The sequence below is a fragment of the Macrobrachium rosenbergii genome, chromosome 8 (assembly GCF_040412425.1).
Source record: "Macrobrachium rosenbergii isolate ZJJX-2024 chromosome 8, ASM4041242v1, whole genome shotgun sequence".
Lineage (NCBI taxonomy): Eukaryota > Metazoa > Arthropoda > Malacostraca > Decapoda > Palaemonidae > Macrobrachium > Macrobrachium rosenbergii.
The window spans coordinates 72,574,520-72,593,703 of record NC_089748.1 but is presented as its reverse complement, the minus strand read 5'-3'; the positions used below and the strand labels follow the sequence as shown (position 1 = coordinate 72,593,703).

Genomic DNA, 19,184 nt, shown 5'->3' with positions numbered 1-19,184 from the left:
CAATGTTTGTTGTGATTTTAATTTATTTCATCAAGATATGGTTTTCCTCCAGAATTATTTTTCTGAAAACTCATATCCCATTTTTGTATTTACAAAGTTCTGAAAAATTTTTAAATGAAAAATTTTGTCCCAGACTGGTGTACAGTACTGCTAGTAAAGATGTAAAGTACATTAAATTGCCTTACCTTGGTCATAGTAGCTATATGGTCCGAAAAAGTTACAAGAAATACTTAAGCATTGTTTCCTCAAATCAGTTTCCGGTTTGTTTTCTGTAATCCTTTTACAATAAGATCACTTTTGAGAGAAGCCTACTCTGCCTGTGGACCTTAATTCCTGTGTCGTTTACTTGTTCACTTGTTGGCAGTGTGGTCTGAGCACGTGGGATCTAGTTCCCGCTGGCTCAGACACAGAATTTTTGGAACACAGAGGTCTTTCTATTAGAACTAGGTTTCCCCTTCCAAACCACCTTTTCTGCCATTAGAGAACACAGTTTAACACAGGACCATCCTTTCACTGACCTGATTTTTCGGGTACTGTCTTTTGTTCAAATAGACTGGACCTTTTAATTTCAGAGTCGCTGACTATTAAAAAGATGAAGCCGAATTGAACAACAACTCGTCTGGTATTCAACTAGCTATCGTGTAATTTCATAGTAGGTACTCAATTAGGTCGTTAAATATTTTACTTTTTGTGAGTGGTAGTTTGTTTACATTTCACTTTAGTTTTATTTTCATATTTTTATGTTTGTGTTTTTAATTTTTCGTTATTTTACGTCTCACCCTTTTTAGTTTTGTATTTACTTGTTCATTTTATATATTTCGTTAGTATTTTTGCTGAAGATTTATTATGACAATTCATTTTATTGTAATTTTATTGATTCTCATCCTTGTGTTTTTTCAGCCTGATGATGAGGTTTTATACCTGAAAGCTTGTAATAAAGAATGTTCTTCCTGGTCTTGGCAATATTATTTATCATTAAGCTATATATATATATATATATATATATATATATATATATATATATATATATATATATATATATATATATATTTATATATATATATATATATATATATATATATATATATATATATATATATATATATATATATATATATATATATATATATATATATATATATATATACAGTATATGTAGTGATGTAAGGAAAAGTAGATAGGAATGCATGAGAGAATGAGAGAATGAATAGAGAGAGAGAGAGAGAGAGAGAGAGAGAGAGAGAGAGAGAGAGAGAGAGAGAGAGAGAACAACAATTAAGCCTTGGTTGTTATGCATTGCCAGGCTAGAAGTGTCAAGTAAGCTAACCAAAAGAAACTGTCTTACACGAACTCAAAACATTGAGTGAGCATATCACGCCCAGGGCCATAAAACCGATCGTAAAATCTGGAAACTGTGCCCTAGTGATTTAGCTGACCAAGGATTACTTAGCACCTCATCAGAAGTTAACATTCCAGCCATATCTATAACCCCGCCTTCAACAGGAGGCGTTTACATTGAAATTCCATGAAAAGGGGCTGGACAAAGTGAAGTAGTTCACCACTTCTCCAATTAAACATTCTGAGTCATTTACACCTCCTCCTGAGGTCATTTCCAATCAAATCCTCTAAGGAGAGATTTTAACAACACCCACAACTGTCCTTCCCAATCAAACTGTTCAAGGGGAGGCCTTACAGATAAAATCTTCCAATGAGGAACTTCAGAGGAGGAGATGGAAGATAGCAAGAAGAACCAGGGGTTCCAGAGAAGCCAGAAGCCAGAAGAAGAGCATTCGAGTCCCTAGACACCACACAAGAAGACGTAGTTCTTCCCCTTGCTTTCGTGGTCCCAACCAGACTCTGACCGCGGGCTACTAACCAGACTTAAACTGAACTTTGACTAGCAAGAGTGGTTTCAAGACAGTAACTGTAACCATAATTGTACTTGAGTATGTAGTTAACTTTCATCATTAAAGTAATAAGCTACCCATTTCGTCTCCATTACGCCTTTCTGAGAGATATAATTACATTTAATTTAATTCCTTTCGAAATAAACTCGTAGGCGGCTGACCATGGAAGAGACGCTGTGGACGACTACTTCGTCGACTTAAAAGAAATACGCAGGTAAGAAGGGAACAATAATATGTCACACAAGTTATGAAAATAAACTTGTGCATGACAAAAATATGGTGGCAGTAATATAGGATCCTAAAGGCGAGACGAAACAAACAGACATTAACAGAAATATTAGTGCAATTGCAAATACTTAAGTTACAGTGAAACGAAAATCTACAAAATGAACTTAGATTTTACGACGGCAAGCAAAACTTATATGCAGATATTTTGCTCTGTTTACATTAATATTAATATTTTAAAATTAGTAAATTTTTATAAGCCTTTTAGGGGTGTATATACTTAAGAGTAACAGTTGTAGGGGGGTAACGTATGATGATTTTGGGTGTTTTGGGATGATGGTTTGGGATGTATTTTTGTTTGAAATTATGTTAAATTATTTTATGGCATATTTTTGTTTGAACTATAAATTAGTCAGTGAACTGTTAAAATAGGCAGTTATAAGCTTTTTATATACTTACCTGAACACCTGAATTAGCCCCTGGTTACCCACCAACCCGAACTATATCCCTGTAACTTTTACCCACTAATTGGGTAATTAACTGTCAGCGTTACCAACGCTTACAGGAAATCTTGTCAAGATGAGTTACCTGAAGTACCGTTGGCAACGCTACTTCAAGTCCCAGCCGCCCGTGGCTGGGTTCCCCAATTGCTTAATTCACTAATCAAATTGAAGTGGGGAGGAGGGTGGGAATCATTCAGGTGTTCAGGTAAGTATTACAATATTAGTTTTATCATGAAAACTTCATATTGCAATACACTCCCTGAACACCTCAATTAGCCCAATTAACAAAATTTTATGGAGGTGGGATCAATCTAATTTCAGCCCGACCTGAAAAACGGGAAGGCAGGTAACTCATTATTCACCTACTCTGCCTATATGCATGTATCCTCACCTAGTTACCTACTCGGCAGGAGAGGATGCCTGAAGAGAGAGAGTACCCTCGACGTCAGTCTCGAGTCTCGGTACTGTCTGAGTCGAGCTACCTCTGATGTGGTATTCAAACCTCCTCATGGATAGAGGGTAGCAAAAACCAACCAACCAAGTGGCTAATCGAGCCTCCCATGCGTAGTGGAGAACGAAGACCTCCCATGTGGCTAATCAAAGCACTCTCATGTATGGAGGGGACGGTGAACCTCCCATGTGGCTAATCAAAGCACTCTCATGCATGGAGGGGTATGACAAACCTCCCATGTGGCTATTGTAGCCTCGCATGTATGGAGGAGAAGTTGAATGTGAAGTCTCTTTGGTTCTTCGCATTATGATGCAGCCGACACCTGTACAGAAGAGGGGGGGAGGGGGTTGGAGAAGATCCTATCAATCTGGCTCAGCCCGGTTATATAATGCTAATGTCTTACCTAATGCTCCATTTATGGATCCTGATCAATTAAGAATTCCCGTCTCCTAGCCTATCTTGAATGCCTAACTTACCCCACCCCGACCTTGTCCTACCTTTACAAGATCGTGTTGGCCGCCACAAAAGGACCCAGCGAGTAACCCTTCTCCGACGAAAATTGTATGTCTCTGAGGTAAAAGGTTGTAAAGACTGACACTGACTTCCAAGTGGCCGCTTCTAAGATCACCGACATCGGATAATTCCTAAGGAAGGCCGACGATGTTGCTATTCCTCAGATGCTATGTGCCCTTGGATGCGCAGACAAAGTTGAAGGCTCCGAGGTTGAAGAAGAAGAGCCTTCTGACGCTTGTTGAATAACTTCCCGAAGAAAGAAACTGATTGAGTTCTTAGAGATCGAACGCGAAGGGTATTTAGGAGAGACGAATAATGTTATCAGGTGAGGCATAAGTTTCTCAGTCCGAGACAGACAGACTTTTAAAGCCCTAACTGGGCATAACAGCATTTCGGCAGTGTCGCCACCTACAAAGTCTTCTAAGGATGTGACTTTGAATGCTCTTGGTAAAGGATTCATTTCCGATTCTGACTTTGCCACAAATTCTGGTAAGAAAGAAAAATATCATTTCCTGAAAAGGAGACTGTCTTGAATATCGCCCGAATTTCTCCCACCCTCTTGGCCGTAGCCAGAGCAATTAGAAAAAGGACTTTCTTAGTTAACTGCCTTAAGGGCAGAGACTCTAAAGGTTCGAAGGCTGCCGATCTTAGGAAATCCAATACAACCGCTAAATCCCACGAGGGGGCCCAAAGCGGAATAATCGGGCGCTCTATTTTAAAAGATCTTAACAAGTCATGGAGAATCTTGCTGGATGAAAGTTCCGGAAGATGAAATCAGAATGTACTGCTTAACATTGACCTGTACCCAGCAATTGTTGAGAAAGAAAGTCTCTTGTCTCTCCTTAAAAATAGCAAGAAGTCTGCTACTTTCGCAACCGTCGGGTGCGAAATACAATGCCCTTGATTCTGGCACCAACCATGATACATTGCCCACCTGGCCTGGTATAACTTCCTGGTTGAATTCCTCAACCCTTAAATGCCGAGCCTCTATTTACAAAAGTGTCTGCCGTAGTGTTTGGGAGTTGGCACTGAAGCGGAAAAAAAGTTTTTTTCAAAAATTCACAGCATGCTTAGTTTTTAAGATTAAGAGTTCATTTTTGGCTCCTTTTTTTTGTTATTGCCTAAAGTTTAGTATGCAACCATCAGAAATGAAAAAAAATATTTTTATCATATATAAATATTGAAATATATGACAGCACAAAAAAAATTTCATATATAATTGTATACAAATCGCATTGTGAGCAAAACGGTTAAAGCTAATGAGTTATTTTTTTTTCGTTGTATTGTACACTAAATTGCAATGATTTTGGTATATAACAAATTGTAAAACGATCAAAGCAACACAGGGAAAATATTATCACAAAATGATGCATGAATTCATAACTCGCGGACATAAAAAAAAGTTTTTTTCAAAAATTCACCATAAATCGAAATATTGTGCTAGAGACTTCCCATTTGTTGCAAAATGAAGGTAATTGATTGAATATTACTAGACTGTAAGAGTTTTAGCTTACAATTGCAGTTTTCGACCATTTTTGTCAAATTAAAGTTGACCAAAGGTCGAATTTTTTCTATTTATTGTGATTTATATGAAAATATTTCAAAACTGATAAAAGCTACAACCATGAGTTATTTTTTGTTGTATTCTACAAGAAAGTGCGCACATTTTCATATATAAAACTTTATGTAACGGCTATTAGAAAATGGTGCAAACATTACGACAAAGTGACGAAAGAATTTCCGAGATTTTCGGCCGAGTTACCGCACGGACGTAAGGAAAAAGTTTTTTTTTCAAAAATTCACCATAAATCGAAATATTGTGCTAGAGACTTCCAATTTGTTGCAAAATGAAGGTAAATGATTGAATATTACTAGAATTTAAGAGTTTTAGTTACAATTGCATTTTTTCAACCATTTAGGTTGAGTCAAAGTTGACTGAAGGTTGAAATTTTGGCACTTATCGGGATTTATATGAAAATAATTCCAAACTGATAAAAGCTACAACCATGGGTTGTTTTTTGTTGTATTTTACATGAAATTGCACACATTTTCATATATAAAACTTTATGTAACAGCTAATATAAACGGTGCAAAATTACGACAAAATGACGAAAGAATTTCTGAAATTTTCGGCCGAGTTACACACAGAGATAAGAAAAAGTTTTTTTCAACAATTCACCATACATCGAAATATTGTGCTAGAGACTTCCAATTTGTTGCAAAATGAAGGTAAATGATTGAATATTACTAGAATTTAAGAGTTTTAGCTTACAATTGCATTTTTCAACCATTTTGGTTGAGTCAAAGTTGACTGAAGGTTGAAATTTTGGCACTTATCGGGATTTATATGAAAATAATTCCAAACTGATAAAAGCTACAACCATGGGTTGTTTTTTGTTGTATTTTACATGAAATTGCACACATTTTCATATATAAAACTTTATGTAACGGCTAATATAAAACGGTGCAAAAATTATGACAAAATGACGAAAGAATTTCTGAAATTTTCGGCCGAGTTACACACAGAGATAAGAAAAAGTTTTTTTCAAAAATTCACCATAAATCGAAATATTGTGCTGGAGACTTCCAATTTGTTGCAAAATGAAGGTAAATGATTGAATATTACTAGAATGTAAGAGTTTTAGCTTACAATTGCGTTTTTCGACCATTTCAGTCAAGTCAAAGTTGACCGAAGGTTGAAATTTTTTGTAGTCGACATGCGGTACATCCACTCGTCATCCGACAGACAATTTTAGTCGACTTACGATACGTCCAGTCGGCGTTTAAGGGTTAAGCAGAAAGACAGTTGTCTAGCCACTGCTTTAGATAGTCCCACATGAAGGGCTGCTCGCTGGACAGTCTCCACGCAGCTAGCTTCAGCATGCAGAGGTTCTGGTGGAAGTAGTGGAAGTGCGGCTGTTTGAGTAAATCTCTCCTCTCTGGGAGGAATATCAGAACTTCTGTTAACAGGTCCAGGAGGTCCAGAAACCACGGTCTCTGGGGCCAAAACGGGCAGATCAGGGTCATCTGAGTGTTTTTGCAGGTCCTGAGTTTTGTTAACACTTCCTGTATCATCCCGAAGGGAGGAAGAGCATAGACCTATAAATTGTCCCATGAGTGCAACATTGCATCTGTCCTGCAGGACATGGGGTCCGCTACAGGGGAGAAGTAAACTGGAAGATGATGGTTCATCCTGGTGGCGAAAAGATCAACCGTCGCTGGCCATCTCCTGAGTGGCAGTTGCACCTTGTCTTGCACTAATGTCCATTCCCCTCCGAGAACTTCCTGAGATCGACTCAGAGCGTCCGCCAAGACGTTCAGCTTTCCCGACACGATTTGGGGAATGAGCGAAACTGTGTGGTCTTCGCACCAACGGAGAACTCTCTGTGCTACCTCGTTCAACACCTGTGATCTTGCTCCCCCCTCCTTTTTGAGATATGATACTGCTGTAACGTTGACGTAGAACAATGCTACGATCTTGTTGCTTACTTGTTCTGCAAAGTAATTCAGAGCCTCTTCGACTGCTCTTAATTCTCTGTAATTTATGGGCTCTTCCTGATCCAGATCCCTCCAAAGGCCCTGAGCCTGAGATTCCTCCAGGGTTGCACCCCAACCCTGACCCGAAGCATCTGTGTACAGATGTATGTCTGGAAGGGGAAGTCCAACCTTATGCAGTGGTCAGATGATGTTCTTCTCACCACCACCGAAGATCCTTCAGGCAAGAATCGTCCCAGGTTATGGACGCGTTTTCTTCCCGAAAGCCCCAGCGATTCCTGAGACACACCTGAAGAGAACGCATCCGGAGACGAGACCCTGGAACAAGAAGGGATAGGGAGGCCATCCGGCCCAGCAGGCTTTTCCATAAACTCACAGGTTGTACTTTGCTTGACGTGAAAGTTTCCAGCTGGCTAGGACCCGCTCCTCTGTTGGGAAAGCCCTAAAAAGACGCGTCTGAATCGTCATTCCCAGGTATGTCTTTACCTGTGTTGGAAATAGAGAACTCTTTTCGAAGTTGATTCTTATTCCTAACTCCTGGCATAGGTTCAAAAGAAAGTCCCTCGCCTGCAGAGCCTCGCCTTCCGACGAAGCTTGAACCAGCCAGTCGTCGAGGTATCTTTTCATCCGGAAGCCCTGATGATGCATGATGTCTGAGACAGGAGACATCACCCTCATGAATACCTGAGGTGCTGTGGTCAGACCGAAGCAGAGGACTTTGAACTGGAATGTTCCAGTTGGACCTGAGAAACGAAGGAACTTCTGAGATTCCTGATGAATTGGGATGTGGAGATAAGCGTCCTTGAGGTCCACTGAAATCATCCAATCTTCCCTCCGGACCGACCTCAGCACCGACAGGGAAGTTTCCATATGAAAATTCGTCGAGGTTACAAACTTGTTGAGACCTGAGAGGTCTATGATAGGTCTCCAAGATCCTCCCGCTTTGAAGGCCATGAAGATCCGGCTGTAGAACGCTGGAGAAGGAGCGGGCTCTAAGGCTCCCTTCTTTAAATGGGCTCGGATCTCTGCCGCCAAAGCTAATCCCCTGATGGAAGACGGGGAGTAGCTGGGAAGATGTACTGGTGAGTTGGATAGCGGAGGATGAGAGTGAAAAGGGACTCTGTAACCCCTCCTCAAGACCTCCACTACCCAACTCTCCGCGCCCCAATCCTTCCAGATGTCCCAGAACGGGGCAAGGCAACCTCCTACTGGTGCAAGCAAAGAGAATATCTTCTATCTCCGAAAATCCTTCTTATGATTGGAAGGTTTCGGACCCAAGACAGAACTAGAAGGCTTAGAATCAAACCGTACTCTTTTAGGAGAACTTCCCGGTGACTTAGAATGAGAGCGCTTCGAAGGAGGAGACATTCTAGCGCCCTTTGGGGATCTGGCACTCTGCGCTGCTACTCTGATCATTGCCTGTTACGACTCAATTGCCGATGTAGATGACACAAAGTTGACCATAGTCAATAGGTCTTCCTCCATGAACAAACTGCTGCTGAGCGCCAAAGGAGCCCTCAGCAGTGCCCTCTTATGGATGTCCGGAAAATGAGGCTGCAGGTGATTGAGGTAGAAGTCCCCCTTCTTCTTCCCTAAGAAAGTGGTACACCCTGCAGAGACGTTTGCCTGATGTGCAAGCCCCATGAAAACTGACGTGATGAGGTTGTCGAAAAGTGTCGGGTCTGACGGAGAATAACCGTCCAGTTTGAGGAACCCCATCAGACCGGATAGCATCCACATAGTATGCGACAGTGCCTCCAACTGATTTCAGAAGGTGTCTTCTAAGATACTGGCTTCTCTGGCCGAGATAGATACCAGACAGTTCGATGATGGAACCTGCGATAAGAGAGCCTCTACCGATTCGTTCAGCAGCACCCTCACACCCGCAGAAGGGTTACCCATGACCTTATAAAAGCCCTTCCGAACAGGAAGCAAGGCTGAATCCTGTTTACCCGATGCTATCACTACTGCCAACCTATTGTCAGCCTCTCTCAAAGCCTGTTCGATCCTGCCAAACCAGACCAGATTCTTTGGTGACTGTGTTACCACCGGCTTAGTTGCATACAGCGACTTGAACAATGCTTGGTTCTGCTGTATCGGCCCCTCCTGAGCCTTGGACTGTGGATGCAGTGAGTGGGTAAAGTCCAACATCCGTCTATATTCGGACTCATTGGCCAAAGGAAGACTAGCCTCCGGTATTTGATTCTCTTCTTCACAAGAACAGTCTTTGTCGAATTGGTCCGACTGAGCCGAAACTGGAAATGAGACAGACTGGCCCCTAACAAACATTGAACCTGATGATCCAGAACCTGACACCCCTGGGTGTGCAATAGGGACACCTGACGAATTGTTCCCAAACATCTTGGGAGTCGCTGAAATAGGCTGTGCAAAACCCGCACCCGCTAAAGATGATGACAGAACTCCTGGGTTGGTCACACCTGGGCGGACAACGCCCACTCCGGAGAGCAGAGTGACCGCAACACCCCCACCATGCAAACCCAGACGTAGCAGGGTTGCATGAGACTGAGGGTCTGGAGCAGAAGGCCCCCTACTTAAAGAAAACGAGGGAAAGGGTCCCTGATTACCTGAAATCAAACCCGAACCTACATAAACCGCCTTAGCCGGAAGGACAGAGGGACCTGTCAGAGAATTTGAAAAAGGAGAAACCAAAGGAAGAAAAGAAGCCACACTTGGAGTCACTACTGGAACTCCTGTCGACGATGTTGGGCAGGTAGAGAACGTTCCTATTGACCCTGAATTCCGAAGGGTTTAGAAGGGAAGATTACGAGGTACCAAACCCAAAGAAACAGAAGACGAGACACCAGAAATGTTAGGTACCGGGGGAATTGCGGAAACTATCGGAACCGCAGGATTAAACGCTGTGGCAGGCGCACCGCCAACTGCCACAGTAACTATATCAGAAGCCTGTGATGGTACGGGATTCACGGCGGATGACACCGAAGACAAACCCGCTAATGGCATAGATGCCGGATGAGCTACCAAAGCACACGGAATGTTCCCCGAAAGGTGGCTAGAGAGGGAAGGTTGAGAAAGAGTAGCGGAAGAAGGTTTGGGAGTCATAGAGGATAAGGAGAGATCTGAGGTTACAGAAGAGGCCATAGATTTTAGAGAAAGAAAATATACAGATTCCGGTCCTCCCTGATAATCCTGCAATACATCATTTGTGAATTCAGGGAAATTCTTCATTACATGATTGTGAGTATTTGAAAATCCCATATTGAAACACTGTCTGACCAATGACCTATACCCTTTAGAAAGACCCAGTAAATTAGCATTATATTCTGCTACATTTAAAGTCCTATCAAATGAATCATCACCAACCAATGAGAATTTATCCCCAGAAGAAGGAACTCTAGAAGAGGAAGGGAAATCTTCCGACCTTCCTGAACCTGACAAACTTACTACTGCGTCTACATCCTCCTGAACCAATTTAGCAACATTTTGTTGCAAGGAGATTGCAGCCGGAAAAAGAACCGCTGCTGGATCTGGCAGAGATCCCAGAGCCTTAATTACACCTGTCCCCCGAAAAAGGTTGCACCTTAAACTTCTCTCCTACACTCTTTGCTACCTCACTGCCCCTACTCATCTGTGTCAATCCTATTTCTAAAGTCACATCTGGACTTACATTATCTGAAGAACGGGGAAATCTGCTGCTAACACTGCCTGCTCTGCGCCAGGGGGTCCGGCAGATCCTACCTTCGAGGTTTGCGGTTCTCCATGACCCCTGGCACCCGTTAGGGCTGGTTCTGGAACAGGCAGGGGAGCTGAAAAAGAATGGTTAGTTTCTATTTCCCTATTGCGTATATTTTGTTCTTTGAGTTCTGATAATTTAGACATAAAACTATATAATAAATTTGTCATACTAGCCGATAATTTATCTTTCAATTTCCTGAATAACTCCGTTTCTATAGCCTTCTTATCTAAACTCTGAATTTCTGCAGCTGGTTCCCTACGGCCATGACCCACATTCGTCACATCTCAAGGTTAAGCTACATTGTACCTTCCTACAAGCTATACAAACTGAATGTCTGTCATGTTTGAGGGTACTCATCCTCTGCTTGCAAGCTGCGCATGATCAGTGAGTTGCAGCATCTCCAGGAGTTGCGGTGTCGGTCGCCATTGTTGTAGCCGAGGTTGAAGCAGTTGAGCTATCCAAGGGGGGCATCTTTTTATACAATCTATCCATCGTGAGTCCAAAAATGAGCCAGAGTCTAGACAGGAGAGAAAATCCAAAGCCAGGCGACAGAACAATCCAGGAGAAAAGGTGAAAATCTGGTCCAAGTCGTTTTCTAATATCAATGTAGTCAGTATATGGGGGTCGGGCTAATATCCAAAAAGGTTTGCCTGAAGCGGGAAACATCCATGCAGCAAGGCGAACAGAATGCAATTGGGGAACCTGGCCTCGGGCGGCTGGGACTTGCAGCAGCGTTGCCAACGGTACTTCAGGTAACTCATCTTGACAAGATCTCCTGTAAGCGTTAGTAATGCTGACAGTTAATTACCCAATTAGTGGGTAAAAGTTACGGGGATATAGTTCGGGCTGGTGGGTAACCAGGGGCTAATTCAGGTGTTCAGGGAGTGTATTGCAATAACTCATGTATATATACAACGATAAGTGTCTTTTATATTGGTGTAGGCTCCGATGCTTTTATCTGTTATCTTAGAGATCTACTGTATCGTATATTGAGAATATAAAGTACAGGCATTTCAACAGTGATAACTGTATTTGTTCTAAAATTATCCCAAAAGAAATAGTGCCCCTAGATGAATTTGGGAACCAGGAATCAAGGAACAACTATATATAAAGCACTGCCCTTGGCACATTTAATAAGTGGACAAATCAGCAGGGTCACTATGCTGCAAAATAAATATTGGAAAAATATCATTGAAATATGTGGCACACAGACTGCAATAAAATCCCCAATGAACTAAAAGAGCATAAATACGGTATTTGGAAAAAGCTGTCACTTGGAAGAATGTTAACGTAGAAAGCCATAAACTGACATTGACAAGTAGACTAAATTTGGCATGCCACTCTGGGTTGCCAGATGGATATGAAGATCAATAGCCAGAGAGGCCTCCATAAGCAAATCTGGAGGATAATGGTAACACTACAAAATAGTCAGGTACATGTTCAGGAATGAACAAAATCACTTGGGGGGGGGCACAGAGAGAGAGAGAGAGAGAGAGAGACTACACCTTCCCCTAGCCAGGACTGGACATGGCACCCTAAGATAGGTTAAGTTAAGGGAAAGTTAGGTTAGACTGCATCCCCGTTTTGATATGACTTTGATCTCCTTTTAAGCAGGCCAAGAACTGCAAGAATAGCCCTAATGTTCACAACTATTCTGCACTTTTATTGATGATCATAGCCTACAATGATGTAAATAACATACTCCATGGTAAAGTGATTACCATTACCTCATTCTGATATTCCTGATGCAAGTTTGAATCCTGCCAGATTTCTTAATGGATCTTAGCTTTGTAAATTTGTAAATAGGCTACAAGCATATCCAAAATGTGTGAAGAAATTGAGAAGTTAAGAGGGCATTATGGTTATTAGAATTACATACAAATTACAGTGGTTTCTGTTAAAGGCTGCTACACTCTTCACTTTACAACCCTTAAGCTAGGTTATGGGCCAGGCCTAATTGAACTTCATCTTCTTCAACAATTTAAGGTATGTAATAAATATTATGTTGCTAGGATACGCTAAAGTTAAAAAATTAAAGGTAATTCTAAGTATTAGCTCTGTGCCTGTTTTTATCTTGAAAACTAGTTCTTTCTACACTTAAGGGCTTCTGATACTGGCAGTGGGTTTGTTTGTTGTTGGCCAAATGGAATATCCCTTCGCCATGTTTAGTACTGGCCCGGGGGGGCGAGGTTACCCAAATGTTAATAAGTTATTGCACTTGCCGGACGGGACATGAACCGTTCGAAACAGACATACCCGTGCTCTGTCTTGTGAAGATCAGGTATGGAAACCCCTTGTTGGATGGACTTCAGGGGTTAATTACAGGTTAATTACATTCGTCCGACAAAAATTGAAAGTAAATCCATAATTAGCAACCAAAAAACTGCAGAAAAAGTCGTTAAAAGTTAGTTGCCGCCGCGGAGCTACTACTTAGTTCTACCAAATTAAAGTTTGGGGGTTTCAGTCCTCCCTCTCGGTCGGATGTCAGCCGGGTAACCCCAACCCCCCCACCATGACAGTCTCACTATCCGGCCCTTAATGGGACGCGAACGCTGGTCCCAGAGATTACGAAGCCAACATATTAGTACACCAACTGTACTAGCCAGACGGTGGTGATGCTGGGGGGAGGGGGGTGCAAATGACAGTGTCAGCACGCTCAACCTATCCAGAGCTAAGCTTCCAAGAAATTTACCCATCACTAGTCCAACACTTGCTATGCTACCGTACTAAAGGATATAAAATATTTTATCAACAGCGACCTTTAACAAGTATTACCTGGAAGCAGTGGAGGTGTGGTGGAAGCCGTAGTCTGATTTTCTGGAATAAAGGTTGCTGTGGGAGTGGAGTTTCCTCCCCCAGCAGAATTCAGGATCGTCTCTCTTTCAGCTTTCCGTTTCTTTATTTTCTCACGAAAAATCTCCCTTTTGCTTTTCACTAACTGTATATTAGCCCAAGTCTCGTCACCCATTGTATATGTCTTACAGTGGTTAACAAACGATTCACTATAATGACTAAAGCAAATCACATAAATTCGTTTTGTTTACTACCAGAGCTAAACAGACACACACAACTTCTTCTTCTTGAAATGAAAAGTGGGTTTCAAGCATAAACAAATGAGGATAGTCCATTTTGCAACGTAATATCAAGAATAACTTCCGCTATTTGAACGGTATATATACTGACTATTTCTGACTGAAAGAGGCTTGTGAGAAACGAGAATTTAAATATGTGTATCTACAATGCTGCTGTGGTAACTGGATTATATGAGAGAGAGAGAGAGAGAGAGAGAGAGAGAGAGAGAGAGAGAGAGAGAGAGAGAGAGAGAGAGAGAGAGAGAGCTGAGAGAGGAGTTGATTGTGGAATTGTCATTCCGTCGAAACGTAATTACCGTATCAAGTTCATGGTCTATATGTTATTCCTGTACAATTACGTTTTCCCCCCTTTAGATTTAGCATACAGATTTTTTCCCGGCTAGAACACAGTTATCCTTAAAACCGTCCTTTTAATTAGCGTTCGATTAGAATACAGTAGCTGATTAGGAAAAAATATTTACATATTTACAATATAACCTGTTATGCCTGTTACAGATTACATGGCTTGCACTGACTAGGCTGGTCTGATCTCATTTGCCCTTCTAAGCCATTCCGTTCCATGCGATGAATTGGTGGCCTGCGCAGCAACTAATGCAACATCCTAAGTTTTGCTTTCCATAGGATGACTTCATTGCAAAGTGCGATTAGGAACTGAAGTAATGAGCTGGGAATGCCTCGCAAAAGTAAAAATAAAAGTAAAATGCTGCGTTAATTGCAACATTAACGAGAAGTCTTTTGTATATATTTAACTTTTGCTACATTTCACCTTTCTTTTTATCCTAAAGGGAATTGAACACATGGGGTCAGGGAAGAAAAATAAAAAAAATCAAACGATCGTTGATTTACAGAATCATATTGTGTCTTTCCTTGACGAGGCCTACTTTATTTCGACAGTGAAGGGAAGTTAGGGAAGACAGTTGTGATTTTTTCATTATTTCTCACTACATTCATTAAATTCTATGCATTTACCAGTATTACAAGTACCAAAAACTATTAAAAAAATCATAAATTTCAAACAAGCTGTGACTCGAAGAGGACCTGATGAGTGCATTTACTTGAAAAATATGCTGGGTGGCCTTAAATACTTCTTTGCACCTTCAGGAATCCAGCAATCATACCAATTATTGTACAAGACCCGGCAAGCAGGTTATCAAATCATTGGTCTCGCTTGAGACCTCGTATATCAAATCGTAAGCTATGGCTCTATGTTTTATTACTTCAGATGATTTTTTATAGAGTTGCCTTTAGCTTGAGACGTTCTCAAAAAGTAATTAAAAAAAATTCAAGTCTCAAACGGGTGAGACAAACTCAACAAGCAACATTGACAAAGATCTTTTACACCGTGCAGACGATGTCTTATCCTAATCCTAATAGAACATGGGAAGCCAAGACGAAGCACAGAAAGGTTGCCCGAGCTGTCAGATCAACTTAGTACTGAGTTAACTGAGACTGCAACTACTGTTATTTAGTGTTGGAATTACACTGATAATATATCAATTTAAATAATTGCGATTAATATTTATTTAGAAGTAAATTTGCAGTAACGTCCCGACCCTTAGGTAATATTGGAGTCACTTCCTTTGCAGGCTAACAAATGATAGTTGAGATTTACATAGGTAGGGTATGACTTAGGATAGACTGACTGATACCAGGGCAATCTGCCTTGTGTCACAAAGGATCTCGCATCTAGCCTTACTTATGCGTCATGTGGGAGAGGCTTGGGAAACTGCCACAGTGTAGATGGGTGCTAGAGGCGATTCTCGGATGCTGGTGCCTGGAAAATGTATGTAGGGAGATGGGATTCAAAATAAGTCTAAGAAAAAACAGAAGATATGAGCTCAGAGATGTACGAAGGGATTAAATAACCTAAGATGGAGAGAGGATTAATGAGGTTGAATCTGCCAAATATTTAGGGACAATGATACCCAAAACAGGTTCTCTTGAGAAGGAATTTAGTGAAGGATTAAAACACTGAAATCAAACAAAAGGCAGGCTAAATAGGATCTGGAAATCAAATAGAGGGAAGTTGCAAATAAAATAAGACTGTACACAAGTCGGTATAACAATACGATCTGTATTGCTGTACGGACATAAATCATGGTGTGACAATGAAATTATATCTGAATAGCTTGGTCGATTTAAGAATAAACTTTGAGAAGACTATTAGGAGTCAGATGGAAGGACAGAGTTAGGAATGATACCATAAGGGAAATCATGGAAAGTCCACAGGTGGGCGAGAGTATGCTGAAAAGGACATAGAGATGACTTGGATATGTAGGCTACTTAGCACAGTCCCTGGGAGAATAGTAGTGAGTGTGTCGGCTGAGATCCCATGGGCGCCAGAAGAGTTAGAAGACCTAGACATACGACAAGAAAGCAGGATGGAAATGAGTAGAGATTTGTGGAAGATAAAGCACGGGAAAAACACGAGCAGTGGGATTTCACAGCAGCCGCTTGCTTCATGTGGCTTCGAGGTGATGGTGATGATGATCATAAAGAAGTTTATGAAATATGACTTCATAAATTCTTTATAGTCATGAATAGCAAGCAAGATCTCAGATAACCTAATTTCTGTCATCATCTTCGATTACAGTAATTCTTGTTGCTACTTCGTGAAAATAATGGATCAATCATTGGCTCCATAGCCCAAAGGTTGGCGGCAAGATGCTAAAGGACACAGGAAGACGTGCTTTTATGACATCACTTTCAGGAATGCTGGAATTAAGGCTTTTCTGTACAAAAGTGTGGCAGAAAGTTTTGAAAATGCCTGCAGTTCTTTATCGTAAATTTGCACAAATCAGTCTAAAAAAATCTTTTATCAGTTTACAATGTTCATTAAAATATCCTGGTCCTGAGTGTATGCTGTCTGAGTTATTTAACTCCTATAATCCAAGAAGCGAAAACACCGCCTATGGTGACGTGGAAGTTGTTTTTATATGCTTTTATTTAGCTTGCTTTTTTATCTGTTTGTTTGTTTACTTGTCTGGGTCAAATCTTGTTACTCAATTTTCGACCTGTTCCCTTCGTCTGATGGACTTGAAATTTTGCATGGTTACTCAATCCCGGTGACAATAGAATCTTACACAATCAGTAGGTCAGCAGTGACCTCTAGTGACCCTACAGTGACCTCTCCCAGTATCTCAGGATTTGTATGAAACTCTTCGGATTTTTCATACCTTCTTTGAGTCGGTAGAATTAGTTAATAACTCTATGGATTTTTCAAACCTTCTTTAGCTCGACAGGATATCAATTTCGTCAGCTACAATCATAAATCGGTTACAAATTCTATCAAAACTAAAAGTAAAAAATAAAGAATATAAATATATTTTTTAAATACGCTTTTATTAAAATGCACTAAAAAGTAAAACATAACTTTTTGAGACACACCAGGATATCATGTCTACAAAAATAAAAGCGTGGGCGCCAAACTTGGAATGAAATGTTACAAGAAATGGAAAAATATATTTTTTTGTTGTAGCATTTCCTTCCACTTTGGCGCCTATGCTTTTATTTTTGTAGACATGATTAATTGTAAGAAAATCCTGGTGTCTCAAAAAATTATTTTTTACTTGATAGTGCATTTTAATAAAAGCTTTTTTTAAAAGCTATATTTTGTTTATTTATACAGCAGCTAACTGACACAGGACCTGAGTGTCTTACCGACAAAAATCGCCAAAACCCAGTGTAAAGGCGTCAAGCGCCTCTTCATTTCTGCATTAATCACGTCATGTATGTTACCTGTTATTATTTCATATGTTTATATATCTCTCCATAAGTATTATTGTCCGGCCTTTCCGCCGATGTATGTAACCACTTTTGTACGTTTATTGCAACACGAATTAGCCTATTCTCATTTATATGCCATCTAACAAACACAAATTCTTGCCCAAGTGCGTGACATGGCATCCGCAGGTCGGTGACCACCTTTCCGTCCGCATTCCTCGATGTATACCTGCTTCCGAAAAATAATTTAGCATCTGAAACAACAACAAATAAATCAGTCATACCCAGACCTGTCACCTTGAATCTCACAACTGGTGACTCTGGAATGACAGGTAAACATGCGGTTTTGGCCCAGCCATTAACGGACTAAATACGGCCGCATTTACCTTCAGAGAGCCTTTAGCGGACTCAAAACGGCGACGCAGTCTAGGTCTCTGAAAGCTCATTCCTCAGAGGAAACCCATGCCATTAACGGACTAATAACAGGGTCCCCGCAAGGGCACGTTTTGGCATTTCGAACGGTTTTGGCCCTCGCCATTCACGACTCACGTCGACCACTCGAATTCTAACACCATTAGCGGACTAAATACGGCGTGTACGCACGTTTTGGTGTGTGACAGTAAACTTGGCAGAGTCTGAATTACAATGCGAATCTGGAAAAATGGAAATTGCCTGTGTGCCAATTTCACCCACAAAGCCCGATGCGGTGAAGCTCCCCCCGTTTTCGCGCCAGAGCACGGTATCTTGGTTTCTGCGGACTGATGCTCACTTCTGCGTGGTGCGCATCACAGATTAGAAGACCAAGGCAGATGTTACCATGACGTCGCTACCTGAAGAGGTCTTCAACAAAATCTCCCCATGGCTTGACTTACAGCCAGACAAGGTCCCATACTCGGCCTTGCTAGACAAGCTGATACAAACATATTTCATGCCCGTTCCCGAAAGAGCACAGCGCACACTAGACCTATTGACCCAGCCCCTAGGGGAAGCATCACCTAGGGACGAACTGCAAGGCCTGGTAACATTACCGGGTGTCGATGCAGACGGGCACAGGAAGGAAATCAGCCTGACAAAAGCAATATTCCTGCGGCACCTTCCGCAGGAGGTAAGGGGCTAAATTAAAGACACAGACGCCCTTCCCATGGACGAGCTGGTCGACATCGCACAGAAAATCCATGAGGCCACTAAAGCCTCCAAACACGCCACCGCCCTCGCAGACTGTAGCCTGATGATGGCGGACGACGACCCAGAAAACATAAACGCAATCTATAGGAGGAAGGCACCGCCAAGGGAGCAGAGGGCACGGACGTACCCGGCGTGGTGCTACTTCCATAGGAGATTCGGCCCCAGTGCCAAGAACTGCAGATCCCCCTGTTCCTTCACAAAAAACCAGAAGGGCAGTCACAAGTAACAGCAGTGACAGCGAAAAACAACGTTTCCCGACCAGCAGGATTCTTCATCAGGGACGAAATATCAAAGCGGCGCCTGCTGGTTGCCACGGGGGGTATGCAGTCAGTGTTCCCGCCGTCAGAGGAGGACTACACCCGTACAGCTGATTCC

General features: G+C 41.6%; 1 protein-coding gene across 2 annotated transcripts in view; it reads right to left on the bottom strand.

The window, feature by feature from the left end:
* Mettl3 (methyltransferase like 3) overlaps nt 1-14,004 on the bottom strand; it is a 252,746-nt gene extending 238,742 nt beyond the window's left edge. The window contains exon 1 of one of the 2 annotated variants that reach the window (XM_067108002.1): nt 13,585-14,004. In XM_067108002.1, the coding sequence (XP_066964103.1) occupies nt 13,585-13,777 (193 nt within the window). In that variant the 5' untranslated portion in view covers nt 13,778-14,004. The remainder of the gene's footprint in view (nt 1-13,584) is intronic. The other variant, XM_067108003.1, reaches the window with a different exon arrangement.
* Nucleotides 14,005-19,184: the final 5,180 nt, after the last annotated feature.